This window comes from Manis javanica, chromosome 10 (genome assembly GCF_040802235.1).
Source record: "Manis javanica isolate MJ-LG chromosome 10, MJ_LKY, whole genome shotgun sequence".
Lineage (NCBI taxonomy): Eukaryota > Metazoa > Chordata > Mammalia > Pholidota > Manidae > Manis > Manis javanica.
The window spans coordinates 58,167,898-58,194,775 of record NC_133165.1 but is presented as its reverse complement, the minus strand read 5'-3'; the positions used below and the strand labels follow the sequence as shown (position 1 = coordinate 58,194,775).

The 26,878-nt window shown below is 50.8% G+C and overlaps 1 protein-coding gene across 3 annotated transcripts in view; it reads right to left on the bottom strand.

Annotated features, from left to right (window-relative positions):
• Window positions 1–26,878, bottom strand: part of LOC108401178 (sorting nexin-29) — a 585,108-nt gene that overhangs the window by 23,350 nt on the left and 534,880 nt on the right. For all 3 annotated transcript variants that reach the window (XM_073215554.1, XM_073215556.1, XM_073215553.1), the window contains one exon: window positions 22,517–22,656. In XM_073215554.1, coding sequence (XP_073071655.1) covers window positions 22,517–22,656 — 140 coding nt within the window. The remainder of the gene's footprint in view (window positions 1–22,516; window positions 22,657–26,878) is intronic.

Sequence of the window (26,878 nt, the reverse complement as noted above, 5' to 3'; positions counted from 1 at the left end):
GCCCATTTTAGAGATGAGGACACTGAGGGTCAGAGAGGACCCCAAGAGAAGTAGTGGAGCTGAGATCCACGTCCATGCAGGCGCAGCACCTGCACTCCATTGTCCCTGATGAATCCAGAGGAGTCATCACAAGTAAGTGGAGCTGGCAGAACACAGCTCAAGGGAGCAGCAGCCACCCTGGGTTCAAATCCTGGCCTGACACCTGCTGAGGGATTGTGGGGGAGTCACTCCAGCAACCTGAATCTCACGAGGGCTTTGTAAAGAAAAGAGACTAAGGGAGGCTGCTGGCCCAGTGCCGGCCCACAGCAAGCGCTCAGCGGCTGCTCACGGTTGCCGCTCTTACCTGTAGAGAGGCAAACCAAGGCGCGGCTTTCCGCACTGGATCCCAACAACGGCAGCCTTTCTAGGTCGGGCAGAATGGACGGGTTCTTCCCGGCTGAGGTTTCCGGGCTGCCTGGACTTGGACTTGGGGTCAGGGGGTCTGGTGGGATCTCTGGCAAGTCACTTGATCTATGGGGCCTCAACTTGCTCACCTCTAAAACAGTGACAATAGTAGCAGCTATATTATGGGGTTGAGGACAGGAGCAGAAAAGGCGTATAAAATAGCTTCAGAGGGGGGCTCTCCCTCAGTGACAGCTATGACAGCAAGCATGCTACTGCACTATTTTATAAGTGCCCCAAGTGAGTTTCCTCTTCAGACCCAACCTGTTCAAGCAGCAGCGGATGCCCAGAGCCTGGTCCTGACGAACATGCTGGCATCGCTGCTGTGCTGGGCAGCCTGCGGTGCACACACATGGGGGCTTGTGATGGTGGTCCCAGCTGGACCAGCCCTTCTGAGTGCTGGGCAACGCGCTGAGCAGAAGCTGCCTCCCCAGGGAAACTGCCAGACTGGTGAGTGGGCCAGTTTCTGTTAGAGCTCCTTAATGCACCACACCCATCTGAGGGGTAAGAAACTGAGGCTGAGAGGGGACCTGGGACCTCCCTTCAGCTACTTGGAGGCCCAGCCCTTGGAGGTTCCCTCTAGCCCACGCCTCCTGCCCCTGCCTGGGTCCCTCCCCCGATATCAGACTGCCCTTGGGAGCACAGGGCCCTTGGCAAACCTCAGCACGGTGATTGAGGAAGGGACCTTTAGTATCCTGGAATCTGAAAAGGTGAAATGTGGCCCCAGCAGAGACAATGTTGGTGCCAACATCTAGTCTTAGTTTACTGCTGCTGTTTTCACAGACTAAGGTGCTGTTCTGAAAAGAATGGAGGTGATGCTGAGAGACAGGCAGGCAGCTGTGTGGGAGGAGCCCCGCCCCACCTGGCCTGGGGCTCTGCCAGCCCTGCACTGTGGGCCCAGCCTGGCCAGCCTGCTGTGCTTCTCTCCTGGCTACTGAGAGTCAGATGGCCTAGCGGGGAGCAGCAGCTGTGGGCATGGACAGAGTGCCCCTGGGGGCAGACGCTGGTGTCCTGTCACAGATGAGGCTCCCGGGGGGGGGACGGTTTACAGCCACAGACACGCAAGGGCTCAGGCTAGGGCCGCCTGCCTCCCGGTCACGGGTCCTCCCCACCTCGCAGCCCCTGCACAGTGCAGAGGGGCTCCAGGTGCGGAGAGCCTAGACCCCATTCTGTCTGCCCTCCTGCCTGGTGTGTGGCCTCCATGTTGGATGTTCTCAGAGCCCCTGGCTGCTGTTCCCTCTCAGGTCCCAGCCCCTCTGGTCAGGATGGTGGGGGCTCCATCCTCCCTCCAGGCTCGTGGCAGTGCATGCCACCTCTGTGTGATGACTCTCGGCTCCAATTCCCACCCCGGACCACTGTCCTGAATGCCGGCTCTTCCTCAGTTCCCACTCTCTGTCTGCACTCAGATGTCTGACAAGCATCTCAGATGGAACATGTCCAAGGCCACCACCTGACTGCCCTCGGTAATCCCTGCTTTGTAAATGGCAGCTCTCTTCTCCCAGTTCCTCCCACCAACAACTATGGCACCATCCCGACTCCTCTCATTCCCTCAAACCCATGACACCCCATCGGCAAGTCCCACCCACTCTACTTCCAGAATACATCACCACCACCATCTCCCCGACCTGGGGAGCCATGTGATCCCACACCCAGCTGCTCCATCATTGCAACAGAGTCCCTCCTCTCTGATGGCTCCCATGTCACCCCAAGCGGCAGCCAGTCCTCCGTTGGCTCTGAGGCCCGTGTGACGGGGCTGTCCTCACTGCCTCCCTGACCTCACCTCCACTGCTCTTCCCCTCATTTACTCTGCTCCTGCTCCGCGGGCTTCTTGCTGTTTCTCATCAGGCGCAGCATGCTCTGCCTCAGGGCCTTTGCACTTGCTGTCTCCTCTGCCTGATGCAGTCCCTTAGGTCTCCACATGTGTCAAACTATCCTGTGGCCTTCCCCAACCATATTCCATGTCTCCCTATGATGTCTTTTCCTGTTTCACTTTCCTCCATAGCAGTTATAGCCACTCGCTTGTCTGTGTCACGTCCATCTCTGGCACTGGAGTGTCCCTGAGGGTAGGGACTCTGTTACCACTGAACTCTCAGTATCAGCCTAGCGCACAGCACACGTCTGCAGGGGGTGCTGTGCTCACCCCACATCCTCCCGGCCCCAGCTAGGGCAGCTGTGCGGGTCCCTATAACTCTGACAGACCCCGGGAAAAGCTTCACAAGCCTGATCTTACCTTTTAATGTTTAGTCTATTTTTACATATTTTGAAAGCAATCCTAATCATTTAAAGTTTCCATTAATAAATGTACAAGCATAGAAGGTAGCTCCTTAAAAGTCTCTAATTTTCTCATCAAAATGAACCATTTTCTTCATTTTCCAGTCAAAACAACAGCTTTAATCACAGCAGCTCTCTATATATAAAGAAATATTTTCCCCCTTTGTTCTAATTATTTATAATTATCAATTGATCGATCAATCTAGTATTTCTATCCTACTCATATCTTAGGTGAAACAAAGGATGGGAAAGGGAAATAAAGTTTTACTCTATGGTGTGGAGCACCTACTATGTGCCTGGGTACTCTGTATTCACCACGTCAGTACCCCTGGCATGCTGTGAGGTCTGGGTTATTAGCTTCATTTGTGGATGAAGAACTAGGAGGTGCCAACAGAATACACTGTCCAAGATCACACAACTAAGTGACAGACTAGGAACCTGGCCTCAAGTCTGCCCCTCTTTCCAGTACATTGAGGCTGAATATATGGATGTCACAGCAAAAACCAAAGACAGTGCCCCCAAAGCACTGGTCCTGCCCTAGTTGTCCCAAACTACCTGCCTAGGGGGCTGAGGCTCTGCCAAGACTCATCCCTTCCTGATGGTTCGTCTCTCAGACTCGCATCCAAAGGCAGCCATTCCTCCCCCTTTTCCCCCAGGCCCATGATAAGGGAGGACCTGCCCCGTGTGGCCCCTCCCTGTCTGAGCAGGGGTCCCGGGTCCTGCTGAGGAGGGAAGAGCAGGAGTACAGACTTTGGACATGGTGGCCATATAGTGGGAGGAGATCTGGCCTGGTGTCTGCGCTAACCTGCTGCCCCAGCTGAGGATGGGGCCTCTGCTGCCCACGGCAGCCCGCACAGAATGGTGTTCTGTCTGATGGGAACACCAACCAAAGAGCCCAGTGGAGAAGAGCGAGCTGCTTTCCAAAGGCTGCCCCTGGGCCAGGCTACAAGCTGAGGCCTCACTGCGCCCAGCTCAATGTGATCCCGTCTAGACTTGGATCTCACCCCCTCCCACCTGCACCCTTGTGGCACTTACAGGTGAAACTGTAACCTTCCCTGGGTAAGGGGGCTCATGGCTCACTCTAATAGTGGCAGTGCCCAGAGGCCACCCTTTAACATTGACCGCAATGGGGTAACAGCACCAGGCAGACAGGACCCTCCCCCCCAACACTGACTACTCTTGCCACCCAGCCAAGCCCCCAGGCCGACCCAGAAGCTCCCTGAGGCCACAGGCTCCTGGTTTTGTCTTCTCAAAGCCTAATGTGTGCCTGGAGGGACAGAGTTGGTCCACAAGAATTTTAAAAAATCAAGTAATGAATCTCAAAGCAGGGGACAACAAGCCTCCTTGCCACCCTTGTACCCTTGACATGTACTGATGTCTGACAAAACAGACTTTAACTCAAAGGTCACAAGAAACAAAGGACATTGTATATTAATAAAAGTCTCAATACATCAAGAAAATAATGACAACTATAAACATCTACCCACCTAATCACAGGCCATCAAAATATATGCAGCAAAAACTGGCAGAATTGAAGGAAGAAATAGTTCTACAGTTAGAGCTGGGCACTTCAATACTCCACCCTCAATAATGGATAACACCAGTAGATAGAAGATAAGTAAGGAAATAGAGGATGTAAAGAAAACATTAAACCAACTAGCTCCAACAGAGCCCCTCCCTGACGGCAGCATACACATGCTTCCCAAGCGCACATGGGACATTCTCCAGGACAGACCATGTGTTAGGCTACAAGACAAGTCTCAAGAGACATAAATACATAGATATCATAGAAAGTATCTTTGCCACCCATGACAGGATATGGTTAGAAACTGATAACAGAAGGAAAACTGGAAACAAATTGTTGTGGAAATTGAACTTTTAAATAACCAATGGATGAAAGAAGAAACCTCAAGAGAAATTAGAAAATACTTGGAGACAAGTGAAAACAAAAACACTACATATCAAAACTTATGGGATGTGGCAGAAACAGCCCTCAAGAGGAAATTTATAGTTAAAAATGCTTACATTAGAAAATCACAAAGATCTCAAATCAATACTCTAATTTTAAAACTTCAATAACTAGGAATAGAAGAACTAAACCCAATGTTAGCAGGAGGAAGAAAAAAGATTAGAACAGAGATAAACAGAAGAGAAAAGCAATACAGTAAATCAACAAAACTAATAAACCTGTAGCTAGACTAAGAAAAAACTAAATTACTAAAGTCAGACATGAAAATGGGGACATTACTGATTCTACAGAAAGAAAAAGGAATATAAGAGTACTATGAACAACTGTATGCCATAAAGTTGGATAACCTAGATTAAATGGACAAATTCCTGGAAATGCAAAACTTACCAAGATTGAATCAAAGAAACAGAAAATCATAATAGGCCTATAACTAGTGAGGAGATTGACTCAGTAACCAAAAATATCCTCACAAGATAAGTCCCGAACCTGATGGCTTCACTGATGAATTCTGCCAAACATTTAAAGAACTAATACCAAGCCCTCTCTCACTTTTCCCCAAAACTGAATCCTTCCTAATTCAGTCTATGAGACCAGCATGGCCCTGATACAAAGCCAGACAAAGATACTACAAGGCAACTCCAGACCCCATATCCCTGATGAACACTGATACAAAAACCCTCAACAAAATACTGGCAGATGGAATTCCACAGCATATTAAAAGGAAAATGTACCATGACCAAGTGGGATGTATTCCTGGAATTGAAGGATGGTTCAACATACAAAAATCAATGTAATATATATACACCACATTAACAAAATGAAGGAAAAACAACCATCATCTCAACAGATGCAGAAAAAGTATCTGACAAAATCTGACTGTCTTTCATGATAAAACCACCCTTTCACCCTTTACTTCTGGAACACACCCCTATGCCTGGCCATGTGGCAAGGACTTTAAATGCATTAGTCTCACTCAGTCCTCTTAGCAACCCCAAGAGGAAGGAACTGCAAATGTGCCCATTTTATAGAGGAGGTAACTGAGGCTGGAGAGGTTAAGTGATGTGCCCAGGTTCACACAGCTAGTAAGCAACAGAACTAAGACTTGGACCATGCTTTGTCATCAGACCCAGGCTCCTGGTAGTAATAATTACATCTGCAGAAGCTGCAGCAGAAATGTCTATCACACTTAGCCTCGGCAAGGTCCTGTTCTATGTGCAATCCTCACTACAGCCCAACAAGGCATGTGCTACTAGTAACTCCATTTTAGACAAGGAATCAGGCCCAGAAGAGGTGAAGTAATTTGTTCAAAGTCTGATGGCTAGCCAGGGGTTGGGTGCAGGCTGGACCCTCATCACTGTCCTATACTCATCTGCCAAGATGGGAACCAACTGCCCTCTTTAACTTGCAATCTGAATTATAAAGCCCTTCCCTGCATTAACCATACCCGAGGGCATTGTTGGAACTGTTTAGTGTAGAAGTTAGCAAGCTTTTCTGTAAAGGGCCACAGAGTAAATATTTTAGGTTATAAGTGTCTACAATCTCTGCAATATTCAGCTCTGCCACTGTAGTGTGAAAGCAGCTGTAAACAGTACATAGTGGATGGGCATGGCTGTGTTCCATTAAAACTTTATTAACATAAACAAGTATCATGCTGGATCTGGCATCCAGGCTATAGCCTGTGGACCCCTCATTTAGGTAATAGTGGGGCCAGTTTTAAATCATCTGCTCTCCTTTATTTGGAGGCTACAGGCTGGGTAAGGGCTACAGTCTGGGCTCAGAGGACAGAAGAAAACAGCTTGAGCTTTGCTTTCTGTATGCTTGGATTCCAGAGGACACAGGCTCCTCAGTCTGTTCCAGACACCCCACTGGCAAAGGCCCTCCTCACCTGCCCTGACTGGGAGCTGCACACAGCCCTCTCAGACACATAGGCTGTGGGAGGGCAAAGTCCGGCTGCTGGTGTTAGAGCCAGCCCATGTGTCCCATCAGTCCACGAGCCCCAGCAGGAACGGTCCGGGGGTGGAGGGGCGGGCTGGGAAGGTGTGCAGCTGGTGTGGGGCAGTGGATTCCCACCATCTGGGTGCACCAGGAATCAAGTCACCCCCTCCTTTGGGGAATGGAGGGCTGCAGATTCTCCATGTGGCCAGCCAATTACTCACCGGAACTCTGCAGAGCTATCTGAGAGCAGGGACTGTCTCCCTGATGTCTCTCCTAGTCATTTTCTTTCTCTGTGGGCTCACAGAGGGCCTGCACTTAGAAACTCTGATACAAAGGATGCAGATGGGGATGAGGGAAGTGTATGCATGGGCCAGGGAGTCTCACAGAGTTGGCTGTTAAGGCCCAGTTCTGCCACTCCCTAGCTGTGTGAGCTTGGGCAGATTGCTGAACTTCTCTGAGCTTCAGTTCCCTCATCTGCAAATAATACGCACAAAGGATGTTGATGATGATACCTAACAGCAGCTCACTGTTGGCCCACTCACCATGGGCCAGGGACTGTCACACACAGGTTGTGTGTCATCTCGTTAACACTCCAGGTTAGTCTCTGAGGACTATCCATTGGGACCCTCCACACAGGGTCTTCGCTTGATCTACACCCCCTGCTACAGCTACTCCTTAGGACTCATGCAGCTCTGAAATTCTTCAGAAGGAAACAAGTGGGTTATCACCCTTCCCTTGGAAGCCCGGACATCTCCCCAAGGAGCTCCTGCTGACTTCCCTGGCATGAGATCCTGGCATGAAGAACTGAGCTCTGCCACCACCAGCTGTGTGACACTGAGCAGGCCATTTCACCTCTCCAGGCTTAACTTTCCTGTCCCTATGGAAAGGACTGTAAGTGAAGGCAATCACAGTACCAGCCTTCTCAAGGGCTGGAGAGAGAGATACATGGGATCCCCAGGAACCCACTGAACCCCATGTCCGACAAAGAACAAGGAACAGCAACTGGTTAACAGTTGCCCGCTGAACAAGCGCATCCCTCAATGGGGCCCTGGGAGAATGGTCTGTGCCTACCACTTCCCCGTTTAAAAGTTCCATAGAGGCCCCCATATGCAAATCAGCTTCTTCAGAATAGACAAGATACGGAAAGTTTAAAGACTCCACCGATGATGGCCCTTCACGTTTTATCAGACACACTGCTATGGCTCCTTCCCACCCACTGCTGTCAGCAATCCTTCCCGATGATGTTGCCTCATCATGACTGTGGAGTCTGCCGTCCCCACCCCCACCTGAGTGTCTGGGGCCACCCGTCCCCTGCTGGTCTGGAGGCAGTTCTCAGAGAGAGTGCAAGGTGACATCGGTGGTGGCGGCAGTGCGCTGCACCCCAGGCGTGCTCAGGAACCAGGTGTCATGGTTCCCAGTCCTTGGTCAGCACACCTCCCCTTTCCCCCTGCCGCGTAGTCTTATAAATGGCAAGTCCTTATTTTAAAATCTAGGACTGTGGACTTATTTTCCACACCGCTCTTCAGCAAGCAAATCTGCTCAGAGACCCTTGCCCCAGCTGATGTGAGCAATGGCAAGTCCCTGGCTCTGGAATGTGACAAGTCTGACTTGGGGCCAGTGTCCAGAGCCTCCGCAGGCTATGGCCTCCGCCAAGCCCTTCCCTCCCATTCCCCACCTCCCTCACCAGATCTGTGTCTCATCCAAAACAAGAGGGTGCCATTCTACCTTCGGCAGCCCAGGATGAAGGGCTGAGAGAATCCTGGAAGAGGACCTCTCATCCTGGACGTTCTTCTTCTAACTAGAAGGGAGACCCTTGAGTCCCCACTCCACAGGCTGGGAGAACACTCCACAGCAGCAGAGACACCTGGGAAATCTCTGGAACTCCAGTCAAACCCACTAATTCATTAGTTCACCCTGGTGAATACTTTACAATAAGACTGCCTGCCAAATACAGGCAAGGAAGCACATCCAAAGATAGGGGACTCATGCTGGGGGGTGGCAGGCACACTCACTCCAGTAGCAGTGACGAGCTGGGGACACGCAGAAGGTTCCTGCACAGAAGCATCATCTGATGGCTCAGTGGGCGTGGAAGGCTGCCAGCCAGAAGTGTCACCAGCTTCTGATACCAAAGCTTTCCACAGTAGCTGGCTGTGGTTTTGCTGGCAGCTGTACAGCAGACCCAGAGGACAGACATGTTTGTCCACCTCCTCTTCTTCCAGAGAACCCCTCCTCCTCTAGCATCCATGTGCAGCCTATGAGCTGAGGTGGCTGAACGCCCTCCCCGGCCCAGATCTGGCTAGTTTGGCTAATGGTACTCCCCTCCCTGGGCCACTCATTGGCTTGGAGAGGAGCCAATGGCTCAAAGCTCAGCCGATCAGAATTTCCCAGAATTTCTGCTGGTGCCACTGGAAAAGATGTAATCAGTGAGAATCTTCCCTAGGACTTTGGCTGGAGCTAGCGGGAAGGATGTTTATTCTCAGGATCTGCATCTATAGGGCCCATTCGGGCCTGCAGCAGCCAGGAGCCCTCTTTCCAGTAAGCAGAGAAAGTATGCTTGAAAATGAAGCCAGCACATAGTCCTGTTGGCACTGTTTGAACCTCTGGACCCAGACATGGAAGCTACCACTGTTCCTAGGCTTCATAGTTCCAGGAGCTAGTAAGTACTTCTTTTTTAGCTTCAGCTAATTCCCAGTGGGTCCCTTATGACATGCACCGCGTTTCTGGGGCCTGTGGGGACATTCAGCATCCTGACCACCTATCATGGGTCTGGACACCTCATTAGATGCTTTCACCTCATTTTACCATTTAGACAATAATTTATTTTTTTAAAATGTAGTCATAGTATAATGTTTAGATACATGGAAGTTTAGAGTCAGAAAGCCTTGAAATCAAGACCTGCCTGACCCAACGTTCATGCTCCCAACACTTTGCCTTCAAATAGCACAAGTTTAGGAGTTAGACCCAAGTTCCATGCCAGCTCTGAAACTAACCAGCTGCATGATCTTGGACAAGCCCTCAGTCACTCAGGCCTCAATGTCCTCATCTGTAAAGTGGGAATAATGACAGGTCCCATCTGTCAGAGTTGCAGATGAAGAAATCCCACACATAAATGCTTAACACAAGGCCTCACACAGCAGGAGCTCCAGATGACGTGGCTGAATTTGAAATGGTGGCTCAGTTTCTGACTGGTCTGGGATGGGACACTACTGAGGAATTTGAGCTAACTGGTGAACTGACCTATCTTTGCTATGTTAATTAAAAAAAAGAAAACAGAGAAAAGTAGTTGTAAACATGAGCCCTTCTGGATTTATCAGACAAGCCAAGTCTCCTTAAATGGATCTAACACCCTGTCTGGGAGGTTCCCTATTGTGGGGAATCAGTGGAAAACTGCTGTTGGTTCATTTCAATAAATATTCACTGAGCATCTACCATTTCCCAGGGATAGAGGGAGAGGTGGGGCTCCTGCCCTCCACCATTTACACTGGATGTGAGTCCACAGGTCCACACATCAGGTCAGCGGGAGCACCGGCTGCCAGGATTGGGGGAGGGCTATGTGCTGACGGGAGTCAAGTGAGGGCCCCACATCCCTGCCTGAATGAAACCAGTGTCAGGACAGCCAGACAAACAGACATGGCCAAGGGCCCAACTCGGGAGGGAGGTCAGACTGTGGAGAATGGTTGGGGGACTCTGGTAGCATGAAGGAGTGGTTAGCTGGGGCTCTGGAGTCACACGGATCTGGGTCCCATTGCTCACCCAGGATGGGTCCTTTGGCAAGTTCATTAATCTCCTTGAGCCTCAGTTTCTTCATCTGTAAAGTGGGCCTAAAAGTGGTACTCACCCTCATAGGGAATATTATAAAAATTAAATAAGTTATCTCTGGCAGGCAGGAAGTGCTCATGAGATGCTGGCCATCACATTACTAGTGATATTCCTGTTACCAAGTGTCACTCCCTGACAGAGAGCAGGTTTACACAGCATGTCCCTTCTTTGCATGTGCAACTATTCCGTGATACTGTGGTATGGAAAACGCTGAAGGAGGGACTCTAGGTCTGGTCAAGATGGAATGACCTCACTCCCAGAGGCAGCTATAAAACTTGGACAGCACGTGTGAGGCAGCTCTGTGAGGGCTGGAAAGCAAGCAGCAGCAGGCGGGTAGGATCGCCAAGCCTGTGGCAAGCGGACCATTTCTCCCCCCACATCTCCAGCCTGGACACCCCAGTGGGGGCAGGGTGTGTCCAGAGAGGGTTCCAGGCCAGCCTTCCAGTTCGGGCTCAAAGGGGAGGAAAGCAGAGCACCTGCGTGTTCTTCTCTCTCTTCCCTCTGTCCTCAGCCTCGGCCTGCAGTGGCCCTCCTGTGCCTGAACTCTGGCACAGGCAGGGTGAATAGTGGCTCCCCACAGAGTCCCCTCCTAATCCCCGCTGCGGCAGGTGACAAAACCGGCTTCTCAGAGGTGACGCAGGATTTGTGATGAGGACTGTCCTGAGTTACCAGTGGGCCCCAACTGACCATAGGGCCCTTTTAAAAGGCAGTCGAAGAAGCAGAAGCTGGAGCCACGCGAGGGAGGGGTCATGATGGGGGCAGCTTCTGATGCTGGAGAAAGTAAGCAGACAGCTGCTGCCCTGAAGCCTCCAAGAGGAGCAGCACTGGGGACAGCAGGAGCCTAGTCTGGTAACACTGGTGTGGACCTCTGACCTCCAGAACCATAGGAGAATAGGTTCACGGTGCATTAAGCCGCAGAGTTTGTGGTGACTGTGACAGCGACCACAGGAAACGAACACAGGGAATCCTCCTGTTCGGTCAGAGAGCTGTGGTCCCCGAGGGCAGGATGTGCCCTCCATTCCTGCTCCCCATCTGTGCCCTCCACCGCCCTGCATGTGGCTGCAGTCGTGGGAAGTCTGTCAATCTTGCCCCCATCCTCACCTCTTATACAAAAGTTAATTCAGAATGGATCACAGACCTAAATGTACAATCACACAAGTTTCAGAAGAAAACCTTGGAGAAAATCTTTGTAATCTTGGTTTAGGTGAAGAGTCCTTAGACTGGACACCACAGCATGACTCATAACTGAAAACATTGAGAAATTGGCCTTCATCAAAATTAAAAAGTTCTGTTATGCAAAAGGCACTGTTAAGAAAAATGAAGGCAAGCTATAGACAGGGAGAAAATATTTCCAAATCACCTCTCTGACAAAGGATTTGTATACAGGATATATCTTGAACCATCAAACTCAAAATTAAAAAACAAACAACCCAAGTTTTTTAAATGGGCACCAGAGTTGAACAGACATGTCCCTGAAGAGAATAATCAAAGAAAAATAAGCAGCTGAAAAGATGCTCAATATCATTAACCATTAGGGGGATATCAATGAAAATCACTAGGAGATCTACCATGCATCCTTCTGGATGGCTAAAATAAAAAACTGACAATACCAAATGCTACTGAGGGTATAGAGCATCTGAAACTCATGTATGGAGTGAGGGTATGCACAGTGGTCCAGCCCTTCTGGACTGCATTCTGGCAGTTTCTTACACTTACCGTTTAGCCCCGCCATCCCGGTCTTATGTACTTACCCTGGAGAAATGGAAATTTGAGTTCACATAAAAAGCTGCACACGAATGTTTATATTAGTTCTATTCAAAATTGTCAACAATTGGAAACAACCAAGTGTCTGCTGGGGAAGGACAAGTGGTCTGCCCATAAAATGGGCTGCAACTCAGTAATAAAAGCAGCGAAGTGTTCAACACCCTGCAGCTGGGATGCATCTCAGAGGAAGTGCGCTGAGAGGAGCCGGTCTCAAGGTTATAGATGGTGTGATTCCCACTCAGATGACATTCTTGAAGAGGCAAAACTACAGCTATGGGAGAATAGCAGAGCTGGGCTTAGGGCTGGGGGAGCATGTGACATTAAGGGACAGTGCAAGAGAGCCTTTCGGGGTGACGGAACTGTTCTATACTCTGATCGTGATGTGATGGTGATAGTTATTCAACTCTATACGTGTATTAAAATTATAGAATTGAATGCCCCCAAAAAAGTCAATTTTACTATATGCTAATTTTTTTATATGTTTTTTAAAAAGTCGAGGTAAGCAGGACCCTGGTCAATATATTGAAGGCACTGACCGGGCCCGTCCCTGGAACACAGTGGTCCGGGCCCCACTGCTGACTCAAAGACAATTTGGGCTCTAATCACCAGTCTTCCTCCCACCTTCCTACTAAAGTATTGTCTGCCTTAGAATTCCACAGTTGTGCAACCCTCATCCCCACCCACACCCACTCACCTTCCACCCAGAACAAGTTATTAATCTGTGCTAATTGAAAAAATGGCTCCAGTTATTCACCCTGGGGTGCATCTTGTCCTTCACCACGTGACCTTGCTATGCTCTCTGCCCAGGGACTGGCCTCGGCTGGTGGGATGTGGCAAATGTGACACAGTCAGAGCTGGGACAGTGCTTCAGCAGCTGGACTTTCCCTGTTCTCACCATCTGCCGTACGTGCTGAGGTAGCCTGCTGGTCCCAGCTGCCCCATTATTCCCAGTCAGGGCCGTCCTGGACCAGTAGACAGCCAGTTGACCAGCTGAGATGCAGCTGAGGTCAGCTGCGCCTCCTAGCCCCATCCCCCAACACAGGAGCAGCATGTTGCTACTACTGTGTGCCACCAAGGTATCGCGGCTGTGTCTGTCACACAGCATTAATGCGGCAGTGGACAACTGAGACCTGGGGACCAAGGAAAGCAACCGTTCTCAGGTATCACTTAAACAGTGCAGGGGGAGATGCAGGATGCTGACTGTGTCTGACCCACTGAGAACATGGCCACAGAGACTGAGTATACTGAGGGACAAAATAACTGAGTCTACAAAACTGGAGTGCAAAGCTCTCAGCTTCTGGTGTGTTATGGCTGCACCTCCCTGATATTACAGAACGTGTGTTGCTGTCATTTTTTCTTTTTACTAACCCAAAATCAGATGGAGGTTATTGTGCCAAAAATAATCTTGCTCCAAACTGAATTTTCAGATGCTCCAGTGTTTAAAAATAAAAGACATGAAGTAGGGCAAGCAATTGTAATAATATCTAAGCTGCCAACTCAAATCATTTTTGAGATTGAAGTGAGGGGCTGAACAAAGAATTGAGTGACATGTGACCGCAGCTACAACAGCTCCCCTTGGTGACCTCCTACTAGGTGACCTTCACTTGATCCTCTCAACAAGCTTGTGAGGTCTGTGCTACTGGGAAACTGAGGCACAGTGAGGTCAAGTTCACAAGGCCCATTAGGTAGTAGAGCTGACATCTGAACCTAGGTCTGTCTGACTCAAAACCTTGCTCTCTCTGTTAGGCACCAATCTGCTGTGGGAATCCTATAAAGTCCCTAACTGAGCTTCAGCTTATCTACAACAATGAACTCTGACTGCCCATCACACTGAGCACTGGCTGGGGTGAGAAGGAATCTGCTGATCTGGGGGAGCCTGGCACTTTCTTCAGTGTGTGCTCCTCTGGCCCTCACACCCTGAACTCCCACAGCCCCCCAGGTCTGCCCTGGCTCCAGAACGCAGACACAGGCCATGCATCCCCCTGCTAATAGCAGAAGCTGCCACAGCTATTCCCGTAGCCACAGCCGAGCCATGAGCGCTCATTGTGTGCCTGTACCACATGTTTTGGTGCTGCTTTGTAGCATCATCGAATCGGCCTTATGGGGTAAGATCATTTTGCAGATGAAGAAATCAAGGCACAAAGCCCTTGAAGGGTTTAATCCCAAACCAGCAAGCTGGTAAATGGCATGATCGCAGAGCCCAGGCCTGCATTGCTGTAGTCCTTTCCTTTAACAGCAACGCCATTCTGCTTGTCCCTTTAATGTGGAAGTCATAAGCCTCACCCCAAGCCCCGACAGAAAGGCCCGTCCATGCTCATTAACACTGTTGGAACCCACCTTCCTGGGACAAGCTGGTGAGAAAGACATCACAACTCTGTCACAGCAAGTTCTCATGTGTGGAAAAGAAAAGCAAAACAAGGAATCTTGTTTTCACTCAGCAGTTTGTGACCTGCTTTATCTTCTGGGTGAAGCTTGCTAAGCCAGCAGACTGTGCTTAAAGGAGAGGGCTCCTAGGCCCGAGGCAGGCTAGGATCTCCCTTCTGGGCCACTAAAAACTGCTGAAGACCAAGAAGGGGTCGCAGCTCATGAGCAAACCAGCTGGCAGCGGGTAGGCAGGAAGCATGTGTTGAACATGTACCTAAGATCTTGTTTCTCAATGGGGGTGAAGCCCTCATATGCTCCTTAATCCTCCTCGGCCCCATTTTCCAGGCCTTTCTGCACCCTTTCTTTCAGGAGTTAACCCGAGAGAGGGGAAGATGGGCAGGACCTTGTGCAGCTCCCAACAGCAGCCCTGTACCAGGTGTGCGCCCTGTGAGGCCACAGCAGGTGCAGGCCCACAACCAGAGCCAGCGGTCCCAGAGGTCCTCCAGAGGAGAGGCTCCATGGGTGGGGATGAGGGTGACAGAGCCTGGGCTTCCCTGCCCAGGGACATGGAGAACCCCCAGTTAAAATCCAGCAGTTAGAAACAGCCAATCATGAAGATATTTAGGAGTGCTCTACTCTGTGCTTCATTTTGTCATGGTGATGACCAAGAGCAGAGGCTGCTGAACTAGGTATCTCAGCTTACACCGTCCACCACGTCCCAGCTGCGAGGCTACGGCTCAGCCACTTCACTGCCGGAGCTCAGTTTCCTCGTCCTAAAAACGGGGACAATGCCACCACCCAAGGGTAGATATGAGGAGTTAATGAAAGCAGAGCTCCTGGCCCAACACCTGGTGTCCTCTCCTTATCTCTTCCTTGGCCGTGGGGCCCGGAGGCCTGCAGCTGGTTATGCAGGAGTTGGTGGCAGCCCAGTGTGTCTCAGCCTTGGCACTGCTGACACCGTGGGTCAGATCATTCTCCGTGTGGGGCTGGTCCATGTGCTGGAGGGGCTTTGGCAGTGTCCCGGGCCCCCACCCGCTAGATGCTGCCCCCACGGCTATGACAGCCAAAATGTCTACATTTATTTCCCAGCGTCCTGGGGTGGGGGTGAAGAACAATCCACCCCTGTTGAGAACTGTGGGGTGGGGGTGGGGCGCTTCAGGGGCAGGCGCAGTGAGTGACAGGGAAGGAGCTACACTGACAGAAAGTCCTACAAGAGCTGCTCTGCGTGAAGCCCCTTCACAATGATGGGCTATGCTCTTGTTCACAGGCAGACAGGTACTGCCTACAAGCCATGCAAAGAAGGCAGGAAACAAAACGAACTTCTATAGAGAAGATGGGGGACTCGGGTGGGTGCCTGGTCCGGAAGGGTGGGCCACACGGCTGGCCAAGAAGCCCTCGGGGATGCAGGACCTTCCAGGCAGAGGGAAAGGCGGCCGGGTGTGAAACAGACCCCTGCACACAAATCTGCTCTCAGCCCCTCCGAGCCAGGCTGAGGCGTTAATGCTTCGCCCCCCACTGGGCCCAAACAAAGCCCCAATACACCAGAAATGGGCTCAAAGGTTCTGCAAGCCCAAACGGCTGCAATCTGGTCGAGCTTATTCCAGGGCCCAAGGGTCATGGTTCTTGCAAAGGGGCCGCAAATAGTCACTGAACTGGGTTCCACGCGGAAGCTCTGAACCCATCAAGTGCTCCTCAGTGGGGTAAACTGCTCCCGTGCAAACCAACAGCAGGTGGTCCTTGGCGGCCGCAGGCAGCTGCCAGTTTCAGAATCCAGTCTTTGCAGAGAGCAGACTGCCTGTCAAAGGCGCCGCATCTCTCAGCTGGGTGTTGCCTGAGCCCTGTTCCCACTGGACGTGTGAAAGGCGGGCCTGCGAGGCCCTGTGCCACCCTCTGTGGGTCGCATGGCACTCTCCCCAATGAGGGTGACAGGGATGCCACCACAGTCATGCTGTGCCACCTGCTCAGTGGGTCCTCAGCCAACTTGGCAGCCAAGAAGGACGACAGCTTGCTATTCTTAATGCTCTGGGATGAGGTGTAAATTCTGCAGCTCTTTCGCGCGGAGGAAGGCATCTTTAGGAAACACTCTGCCATCACAACTCTGACCCAGTTTTCTCCAAGTTTCTGCCTCATCCTCCCTCTGCTTTGTTCCACACGAGCTGTCCTACCCCCAGCTTCTATCCTTGGCCATCACCGATTCTTGCTCTCCCCCTTTTCCCTCGGCATCCTTCCCCATCTCCATGATTACCATTCCCAAGTTTATTTCAGGAAATCATATCCCAAGGAGTATTTCCAAATTCCTGAAAGAGATGACTCTGGGATTTGACAGCAAGAAGTCAGAATTCCTGGGTATTCTTGGCAATACCCCAAATCCTAAGTTACTATTAAAATATTTCAAACGTTTTCAGACTGTTTATTCATTACTGTGGAAATCCAAAAATGTTTGCTTATGAAAGAGTAAGTGGGTAGTATTTACAAAGAACCATTGCCTAAAGCGAACATTCAAACACTGGAAAACACCGGCGGACACTACTGGCTACTGTTTGCATTAGTACATTCACAGTGGGCACATCTCCTACAGAATGGTGTACTAAAATCACCAACTTAAGGATTTACTGTGCTTCCAAAACTTTTTATTTCTTGGAATACCACTCATATCAAGCACATCATGCACATAAACTTATTAGTATTTTTTTTTTGCAGGAATGATTGATTCATTGTTTGCAGCAGATAGAGCTGGGAACACACACTTAAACACCGCATCAGCTAAAAACAAGACTAACTGGATTGTGACCACTTCTCTCCCAAGAGCTCCTGTCCTAGTTCCTGGAAACGCTGACCTTTCCCTCCAGCTCCATGTGTCACCTCTTCCTTTTGCCTCCTTAGCCTGGATTCCTTCCAGCCACGAATGTTGACAGTTGCACTTCAGTTTTCATAAGAGAATTAGAATACTTTTCCCAATCTCTTGACTGATTTTTCTTGAGATTTGCAAACATATGTTTCCTTAGAAATGCCAGGAAGGAATTTCTACCTGATGCCAAGCTCAGAGGATGAAATTCTAGCAGACACTTGAGTCTCTTGCTTGGCTCCTGACCTGCCTTCAGGATGTCACTTAACTCAGTTTCTAAACCTGATGTTCATTTTCACCTCGTTTGCTGCCAAACAAGCTTCTCCTGTCCCTTGACCATCATTCACCCACATTCAGCCTCAAAACTTGGCGTTACCTTGTTCAGGCCACCCCACCATTTCCCTGGGCTACTCAACACGCAGCCTGTCTCTCCACCACCACCTGCCCCCAGCAGCCAGCATGACCCTCTGGAAGCAGAGACTCGAGCTCCAGGCCTGCAAGGGCTTCCCACCCCAGAGACCAAGACAGAAACTCCCCAAGGCCTTTTCCCCAGAGCCCGGCCTCGCTTCTGGGGCATCCTGACCACAGGAGGAGGCGCCCTGGTCCCCAGCCCCAGGGGATGACTCACGCTCCCTGAACTTCACAGCTGTTCTACACATCTGGCAAGAACATCTCCTTTTATCTTACCAAAATGCTGCTTATCAAATTGGTATGAGGGTGGGGTTTATGATGCCTGTCAAAATTGTTAGATGCACCTTACACTCTTGAGCCAGAACTACTGTTAAAAATCAATCCTATGGATCTCTCTGCCAAAATGGGTACCTACGGAAATATTCCTGTTAACACAGTTTGAGGGAGGAAAATATGGAAACCTCACATTCAAATGGAGCAACGGTGAAATACTTAAGAGAGAGCCATTACAGTGGGAACTACACAGCTGTCAGAAGGAATGAGCCAGCTTTACTACAAAAAAAAATGTACTACAGAACATTGCAGGATCTGGCTTTGGCTTACGCAAGTGTTGACAATTTCTGCAAAATTACATAAAAAACTTGACAGTGATCATGGGTTGGGGGACACATAGTGAAGAGGGTGTGGTGCTTATTTATCTCAGAGCTTTCTGCAGCATTTCAATTTTTTTTTAATATCATATGTTTATCACTTCCTCCAAAATGTCTGCTCCCTGGACTCTCCCTTCCCCGTGCTTCCTTTCTGCTGAAGAGAGATACACACACACACAGTGCTTGCATGGGCGAAGGTCTGTTCTAAGAGTCTGACACGTATGTGCCTGCGGAATGGCATGGCCACCCTAGGAGGTGGGTGCTGTTAGATCTCCACTGCACAGATGAAGACACAGAGGCCCTGGACAGCTTATGGGACTTGCTGGAGGCCACACAGCTAGTGGGTGGCAGAGCAGGGCTACCACCCACGCAAGCTGACACATAACTAGGCATTCTCCAAATTGCTATTAAATGGACAAATGTGAGAAATCCACCTTGTATCATGCCCTAGTCACGTGCAGGCCCCAGAGGGCTGGTCCACATGTCAGTGGTCTGTGTAACTAATGCTCCCAGGCCTCTCTGCTGGCCCAGGGCCTGTCCAGAGCAGGCACTCCATAATTTGTGGACTTGAATACAGAGATCATCCACACTGAGCAACTTGTGGCATCTCTACACCAGCCCGGCCTGTCAGGATGTTGGGCGTGTCACACAAGCTCTCTTCTCATGCCCACCAGCCAGACGACACACGCATCTGGGTCCCATCGCTCCACAGACGGCCTTTCCTCATCACCTTGGTCAAGCCACCACCTCCTCCTGCCCGGACCCTGAGAGCCTCCTGACCCACTACTGTCCAGTTCCACTCTCTACCCCACATCCAGAGGAAGGTTTTAAAGATGCAAGCCAGCTTGAGTCACAACCCAGCTCCAAACCTTCCAGGGCTTCTCAGCCCACTTAGAATAAATCTCCAAGTCACTGTTATGGCCTCCAAGGCCCTGCGTGATCCAGCCTGGTGACTTCTCTGGTCGCATTCCCTGCTCCCTCTGGTCTGGCCACACTGGGCTTGCTCCCGCCTCGAGACCTCTGCAGTTACAGGTCCCTCCATCTGAACACCCTCCCCTGGAAATCTGTAAGATCTTCCCTTCTGGCCTTTCCCGCCCATTTGATGGAAACACCATTCATGTGACTCTGTACCTCTAATTCTGCATTAATGTTCTTCAAGGACCCTGTATTTGGCAGTACCTTATGTTTATCATTGACGTCCCACCTCCCCCTACTCTGTAAAGGCAGAGGTTTTATCTTTTGTCCGTTTTACTCTCTACCGTATCCCCACCACCACTAGTGCTTGCAGAGTACTTAATAGGTGCTCAATAAATACTGACTAGATGAAAAAGATGTTTACTGAATACAGGCCCCAAGGAGAGGGCTTTCCATGTATCCACTGGACAGTGTTTGTCCTGGAGGCAGTCCAGATGCCCCACTATTTCCAAAACTCCAAAAAGCTGTGCATGGCCCTTTTCCTCCTCCTCCACCTCCCTGTGGAGCTGACCCCCTGCCCCACCACAGAACAGAAAGAAACAGCAGAAATGGAGCATAATCACTGTGATTGGTGGGATGCCTAGGCGACAGGGAGGCTGTCTGAATGTTAGAGAGGAGTAGCTGTCAACCTCGTCATTTTCAAAAAGCAGTTCATTATGACCTGTGGGCAGGGGCCCAGCAGACTCAAAGGGCCAGCACCCTGGGGGCCTTGCTTCTGCTGCCTCCCCTAACAGCACCCCAGAAACAGCCAGGCCAGGCTGAAGGTGAGTAAGTGGCATTTTACGCATCACCTCTCAAGGCGACGGGGCCACAGTTCCCCCAGGGAGGAGCCCCTGGAGGGAGCACTGGTGTCGGGCCCAGCAGGCCTCAGTCTCCCAGAGAAGGCAGACTGAGCAGGTGCTCCCAGCCTCCCCAGGGTAGGCCCTGAGTTGCTTTATCAGGGCTGGAGTGGGAGATCTCTGGGGAAAGGACAGAGGAGAGGCTGCCTTTCAGAATAATTCATGTTACAAGGTTTCACCAGCACCTAGCACATGTTGAAGACTCAGAGTCCCCGTATCTTAGAGCAGTGTGTGGATTCCTGCCCAGGCCTGCCACTTTCTTTCCCAATGAGCTTAGGCAAATCACTTTAATTTCCTGGACTCCCATTTTCACCTATAGAGAGGGATGGATGAAAGGGTGAAGAGCAAAACAGAGAAATGTCCACAGGGGTTTGTAAGGATTCTCCTTCCGCTCTTTCTCGTGAGTCTCAGTATTAACGGCAGAGAAGACACAAGACGGAGACGGGGCCGTCCGGCTCACATGCAGACTGCCTCACTTAAAACCCAACAGGTCCCTGGCGCCAGAATCACTCTTCTCATTTCACACTTTAGGAAACTGAGACTCAGAGAGGTTGGTCCTTGCCCCAGATCACCTTCCTCCGTGGCAGTAGAGCTGGGCCCACACTGTCTGTTTGGCCACAGGGGTCCCAAACTCATGTGCCTTTGAGGGACAGGTGCCGCTGTCCATCAGCGAAGCAGGCCAAGGGGAAATGCGAGAGGAGGGTAGTCAGAGAGGTGCAAGTGGGGGCATACTCATCCCTCAAAAATCATACACTTGTATTTTATTTTAAAACAGTCCACACCTGACCAGTTTGCCAGTCTGGCTGCAGGTCTGAGACGCTGAATAGGATTTGCACTCTTTCCCAGCAACTGGGGGATGCCAAGGACTTTGGAGCCTAGAAGGTTCGGGTTAGTCCACAGAAGCAATGTGAGTGAATATTTATGAGGAAAAATGAGCAAATTCTACCCACTCACTTTTATTCCCCTGCCTACCTTCCCTCACCTGCCCAAACTGGAATGGGACCACCTTTCCTGAAGTTCAGCGAAAAGAAAAAAGAGTCCGAGCCTGATGGACGCATCACGCTGACATGGGGTGGCGGCGCTCACACCCAGGGCCAGAATGGGGGGGCCATCCGAGCAGTGCGCTATGAGGCAGGGATCCAAACCCAAGGGTCTGCCAGGGCTGGGCACGCAAGGGGAGTGAGTACGTGAGAAAAGAGCCAGACAAATGGCAGGGTGGGCTCAGCCCAGGGTCCAGGAGCCGACAGGAGCGTGGGGCTCAGCAGGGATAGTGCCTGTGGACAAGAGTGGCCGAATGCTCATATGCCTCTGCACCGGGGCTCCCTGGCTTCTGACAGAGAAGCCCCCTGTTTGAGTTATGGTATCACAGACCCCCAAGCTCTCAGCGTGCCATTTCAAAGAGCTGCAGTGAAAGGAAACTCTTATTTTATCCCAGCAGATCACATAGCCCCCAACCAGTGTTTCTCAAATGGCGTGTCCTGATTCCACTTTGGGGGACGCACAGGTTTGCTCTGTGGATTGCCGTATCCTGGCTCTCCATTATGAAGATGATATTTCAGGAATAATATGATTATGTTCTACAGCATCTGAAGACTACAAAAACCAAGCACAGCTTCGTCAGTTCGGTTTCCCTAATTCCAAGGACCTAAGTGTCTCAGGCTGATAAAAGACTGACTAGAACAAGGCGGACTGCTCAGTGATAAGGTAGTGACACCTAGGGGCAGCCACCTGCTCTGGAGCGCTGTACAAACAGATGTCCCCAGCAACAGGACCGAGAGAACCGCAGGGAAGGAGTCAGCACGCAAACTTTTAAGTTTGTTCATACTTAAGTTATTTTCATATTAATATTACTTAAGCTGGTACCAGTGGGACTCTGAGAGTTTTCCTGGGTCCATTACCCGAGGTGAAGAAACACTGACAGACGGGTTTAGCTTTGGAATACCTGTGAGCCATACAGAAAATGAACCTTCCCTTTGAGCAAAATGCACTAACATATAAAACCACACAGCCTGGCATTTTTTGCAAACCTCCAATCAATAGCGCTCAGTGGCGGACATGCTGGCGCCTAAGCCTTTGAGGGACTCTGAAGTGCTGTGGCTGGAGGCCCCATGTCAGTGCCTCTGGTTCCTGAACACACCTGGGTCTCAAGGAATCCCAGACACACTCGCTGCCAAGTGTCGCAGGAGAGAGGAGGGGGAGCTCGGCAGGGCACCCCCACGTGAGCGGTACTTACACAAAGAAGGGCACCAGCTGCACCAGGGTCTCCTTCTTGGGCCTGGCGGCAAACTCGGGGACCACCTGGATGACTTTGTTCATGACGTGGCGCAGGTAGTTCTGGAGCTGCTTCCTCCGCTCCTCTACAAACTTGGCATCCTGAGGAGACGGACAGACAGGTGTGCTCAGGTGTGCTTTTCCCACCAGTCCAAAAACGATGCCAGAGAATGCACAATAATCGCTCATCACCCACCACCCAGACAGCTCACGTTGTTGAGCGACTGCCATGTGCAAAGGGGTCTAAGGCTTATACATGTGATCTTACCTAGGAGAGGGCAGATGCTCACATTATTAAGGGGGGAAAGCAATCCATACAGTGACCTATAGTGTGCTCCCGGGAAAGAACGAAGTCTTTAGCCACTGCGGCTGTTATTACTGAGCACCCACAATGTGCCAAGTATGGTGACAGGGACCAGGGGATAGAACAGTGAACACAGTCATGGCTGTGGCTCTGGTGGAGGTCACAGGCCAGTGTGGGAAACCCAGGTTAGTGTGTTATCACTAACCACACAGAATACCATTCTCTAGAAAGGCACTTAATTTGCCTTCACAGGAATTTTCCAAAATATGAATCAGTTGTCACTATTTAAGAAAGCCTTTATTATTAAGAAAATTCCACCTTCTCTTGAAAAACTAGGAGACATGGCTGTATGGTTCCACCCAGGCTGGGGCTGCATGGCGAGGCCCCAGGCCCAGGTCTGCACAGCCCCCACTCCTCCAAGCCCAGGGGCTCCATACCCCAGACACGGCTCACTCCCACCCTCACATGCCACCCAGTGCCTGCTTGGCCCTTGGTGGGCAGGGCTGGCTTCCAGGTGTGCTCCTGGGCACCTGTATGATGCTATACTGTCCGTCTTGAAATTATTAATAATTTTGGAACAAGGGGCCCCATGCTGTCATGTTGCCTAGGACCCGCAGACACTGCACTGTGTCCTAACCGCACACCTCTGCACAGGGGGGCTCCCTGGCTTATGACAGAGAAGTTCTGGCCAGCATAGGGGGAGGAAAGGCTCTTTCTGAGGAAGTGATGCTTATTCCTTCTAGGCTGCAGGCCAAGTGCACTGAACAGGGAGGAGAGAGGGAGGGAAAGGAACAGAACCGTCGCCCTCACAAGGACATGAGAAGAAATGTCTCTGAAGAATCTAACACGATGACGAGGAAATTGCAGCCAAGATAGGCCCAGGGAGCTTGCCCACAAAGTCCCACAGATGGACCGGGGCACTTGTGCCCACCCCTGTGCCAGCACCAAGTCGGCCCACGAGAGGCCCATTAGGAAGCTGCTGAGTGAGGCACCTCAGAACCCGCCCTGTGTGTGCCTGGTCTCAGATGAGTCCCACAAGGCCCTGCCAGGGACCCGAGCAGGCAGGGCAATTCTTTCTAAGTGTTGCCAGATTTAGCAAGTAAAAATATGGGATGCCTAGTGAAATTTGAATTTCAGGTAAACAATGAGTATTTTTTCAGTATTCATAACTCAATATTCAATCATTTGTAATTCAATAATTTTTCAGTATTCAAGTTATGTACAACTTTTCCATGCAATATTTGGGATATGCTTAAACTAAGAAATTGCTCACTGATTATCTGAACTTCAAGTTTCACCGAGCGCCCTGTATTTCCCCCGCAGTGCTCCCCAGTGCCACAGATGGAAGGGGGCAGTACGGAGCTTCTGGGGCCCTTTGAGGTCACAGCAAGGTCTGTTCACCCAAAGTGCCCCCTGAAGAGCTGACCCCGTGGGGACCTTCCTCCAGAGGGGCAGCAGCACTCGAACACTGCCACCGACCATGCCAGCCTTCCTGCCACACAGTCCCGGGTGGGGGTCAGAGTCTCCAGGGCTTGGGCGGGTGAAGGTATCAGGCCAAGAGAGCCACTTGCTGCACTCACTGATTCTAACGCCAGGTTCTGTGGTCCCTGATTTCAACCCATTATTAAGCAATCAGGAGCTCCTCCTTGGGGAGGTGATTAAGATGCCAATTTAGTGCTGAATGGAGCCATTCAGGCCTGGTTTTTAATCTACACAAGAAACTCTAGGACTGCTGAGGGGCCATAGGAAGACAAGAAGGGAGCTGGTCGGCCCTGGCAGAAGTAGCAGGGATTTCTCCATTTGCTCAGAACATGCTAATGCACCGAGGAGGGACTGGAGGTGGCCCTCGTGCTGCTTGTGGGGCTGGGCTGGGTGACAGGGCCCCTGAAAGGAAGGCCAGAGGAGTACCCCCTGCAAGCTGAGGACGCCCATCTCCACATTTCATGCCTTTTCTCCCCACCCAGCTCCTAGGGGCAACATGACTTGGCAGGAAGGTCATCCCCCTGGAAGAATCCCATTCCTCCCATGTGCTCATTCCTTGAGAGCCAGTCCCTGGAAGCCCCAGCCAGCTCCTGAGAAAATCCAACATGGCAGCGACCCGAAGTGGGCAAGCTGAGCTTCAGAGAAAGCAAGGACAGCGGGAGCCTTTATTCGTGCTCTGCTTAGCACCTTCCTTGCACTGCATCCTTATAACACATCTGAGGCTGAAAATGGAAGCTCAGAGAGGGAGAGGAACAGGCCTGGGGGCTCAGACCCAGGAGGCAGCTGAGCAGGGACATGAGAAGGTCCTCAACCAGCCCACAGCTGGAGCTGCCCCCAGTCCAGAAGACATCCTTCCAATTACAGAAGAAAAGGCACCGGGTCCTCTAAAGTGCAGGCTTCTTCAAACCAGGGTTCAACTCACAGGATTTTCACTTGCAGGTAGGCTTCAGTGGAAGCCATTTACCGTGTGCAGAGAAGGAAACCAGCAGGGTCCCCCACTGCCTGCCTGCCAGCCTCTGTGTAGGACCGTGCTTCCCTCGGGTCTCTGTCTGACCCTGCAGACGCTGATACCTTGATAGCCACACATGACTTCGCAGAATGCAGTGGGGCAGGGGAGAGCTCAGAACAGTTCATGGAAGACTATATTCCTTCCTTGGATTGTCATTTCATTTTTTACTTCATTTTGAAATTTTCAAAATACAGCAAAAAGCAGAGCAAATGATACAATGAATCCCCATAACCTTTTATCTACCACACACTTAACCCTTTTCCACATTTGCTCCATCATTTTTACCTCTTTGTGAAGGTATATTAAAGTAAATTATAGTCACCATGACATTTCACCCCAAATACTTCAGTGTATATGTTGACAATACTAAAAACACTGCCTACTTAACCACAGTATCACTTTAACCTGTAACAAAATGAGTGCTCATTTACTGGTGGTGCCTCATGCATATGGGCTTTCAAATGTGTCTGCTGTTTCTGGAACTTTTTTAAAGGGGCTGTCACCCATCCCAGAATGAAACTGCCAGTTCTTCACAGGTTGAATTGAATGCAACACTGTTCAGAACAGATTTCCCATCGGGTATCAGTCGGGTATCTGATCTGTTGGTGAAGACAAGTCCTGTGCCTTTGTCACCACAAGCTGCTAATGGCTGGAATGTCCTAAAAACTAAAACCTGGATATTTCTGCATAAAATCCAAATTCCTGGGCTCACTTGAAAAGTGAGCAATCCTGCCCTTATTAGCTGGAAACACAGTGCCACCACCCCAGCCTGCTCTCTGCGGTCCCATCCCCTGCCTGGCCTCCGGAGTCCCCCTAATTTACACCACTTGCATGGACAAGAGGACTGCCCAAGGCCTTACAAAACCATCCCAGAGGCCACACTTGGCAGCAGGATCAAATTTCGAGATGATATTCCCTCAGGCAGGCAGAGTGACTCACATTGCCATTTACCAGCTCTACAGTCAGGTGGCTAAACCACTGGAAGACTCAGTCTTTTCATCCATAAAATGGGGATAAAGGGTGGTGCCCACCTCATTTGTGATAACCGAGGCTGAGCCCCTGGTACCCACCACCTCCTGCCTGGCTGTACGATGGAGGCTGATGATTTGTGGATGTCAGCCAGCCTGCTTTTCCTCAAGGCATTTCTGTGGGCACAGGCAGGCGCACAGTGAGTGTGGTGGGTGGTGGGCATGTGGGCAGTGCCACAATGCCATGATCCACAGGTGCCCCCAGAAGCTGCAGGAAGTTCGAGCCAGGAAGGAGAGAGTTTCATTCAGGGAAAGTGACTCCTGAAGACGCTGCTTCAGGAAGGACGGTGGGTGCCCTCAGATGGGGAGAGGAGAGGGCATGCCAGGTGGAGGGAGCAGCGGAGGCCGCAGGCATGAGGAGCCAGCCTTCTGGAGCATGGAAGGCATGCCCAGTGGCTGGGCTTGGCGGTCCCAGAGAGAGAGTCCGCAGTGGCAGGAGACCACGGAGCCCCACAGACCATGGAAGAGGTGTGCCGCAAGAGGTGCATGATCCCACATGCT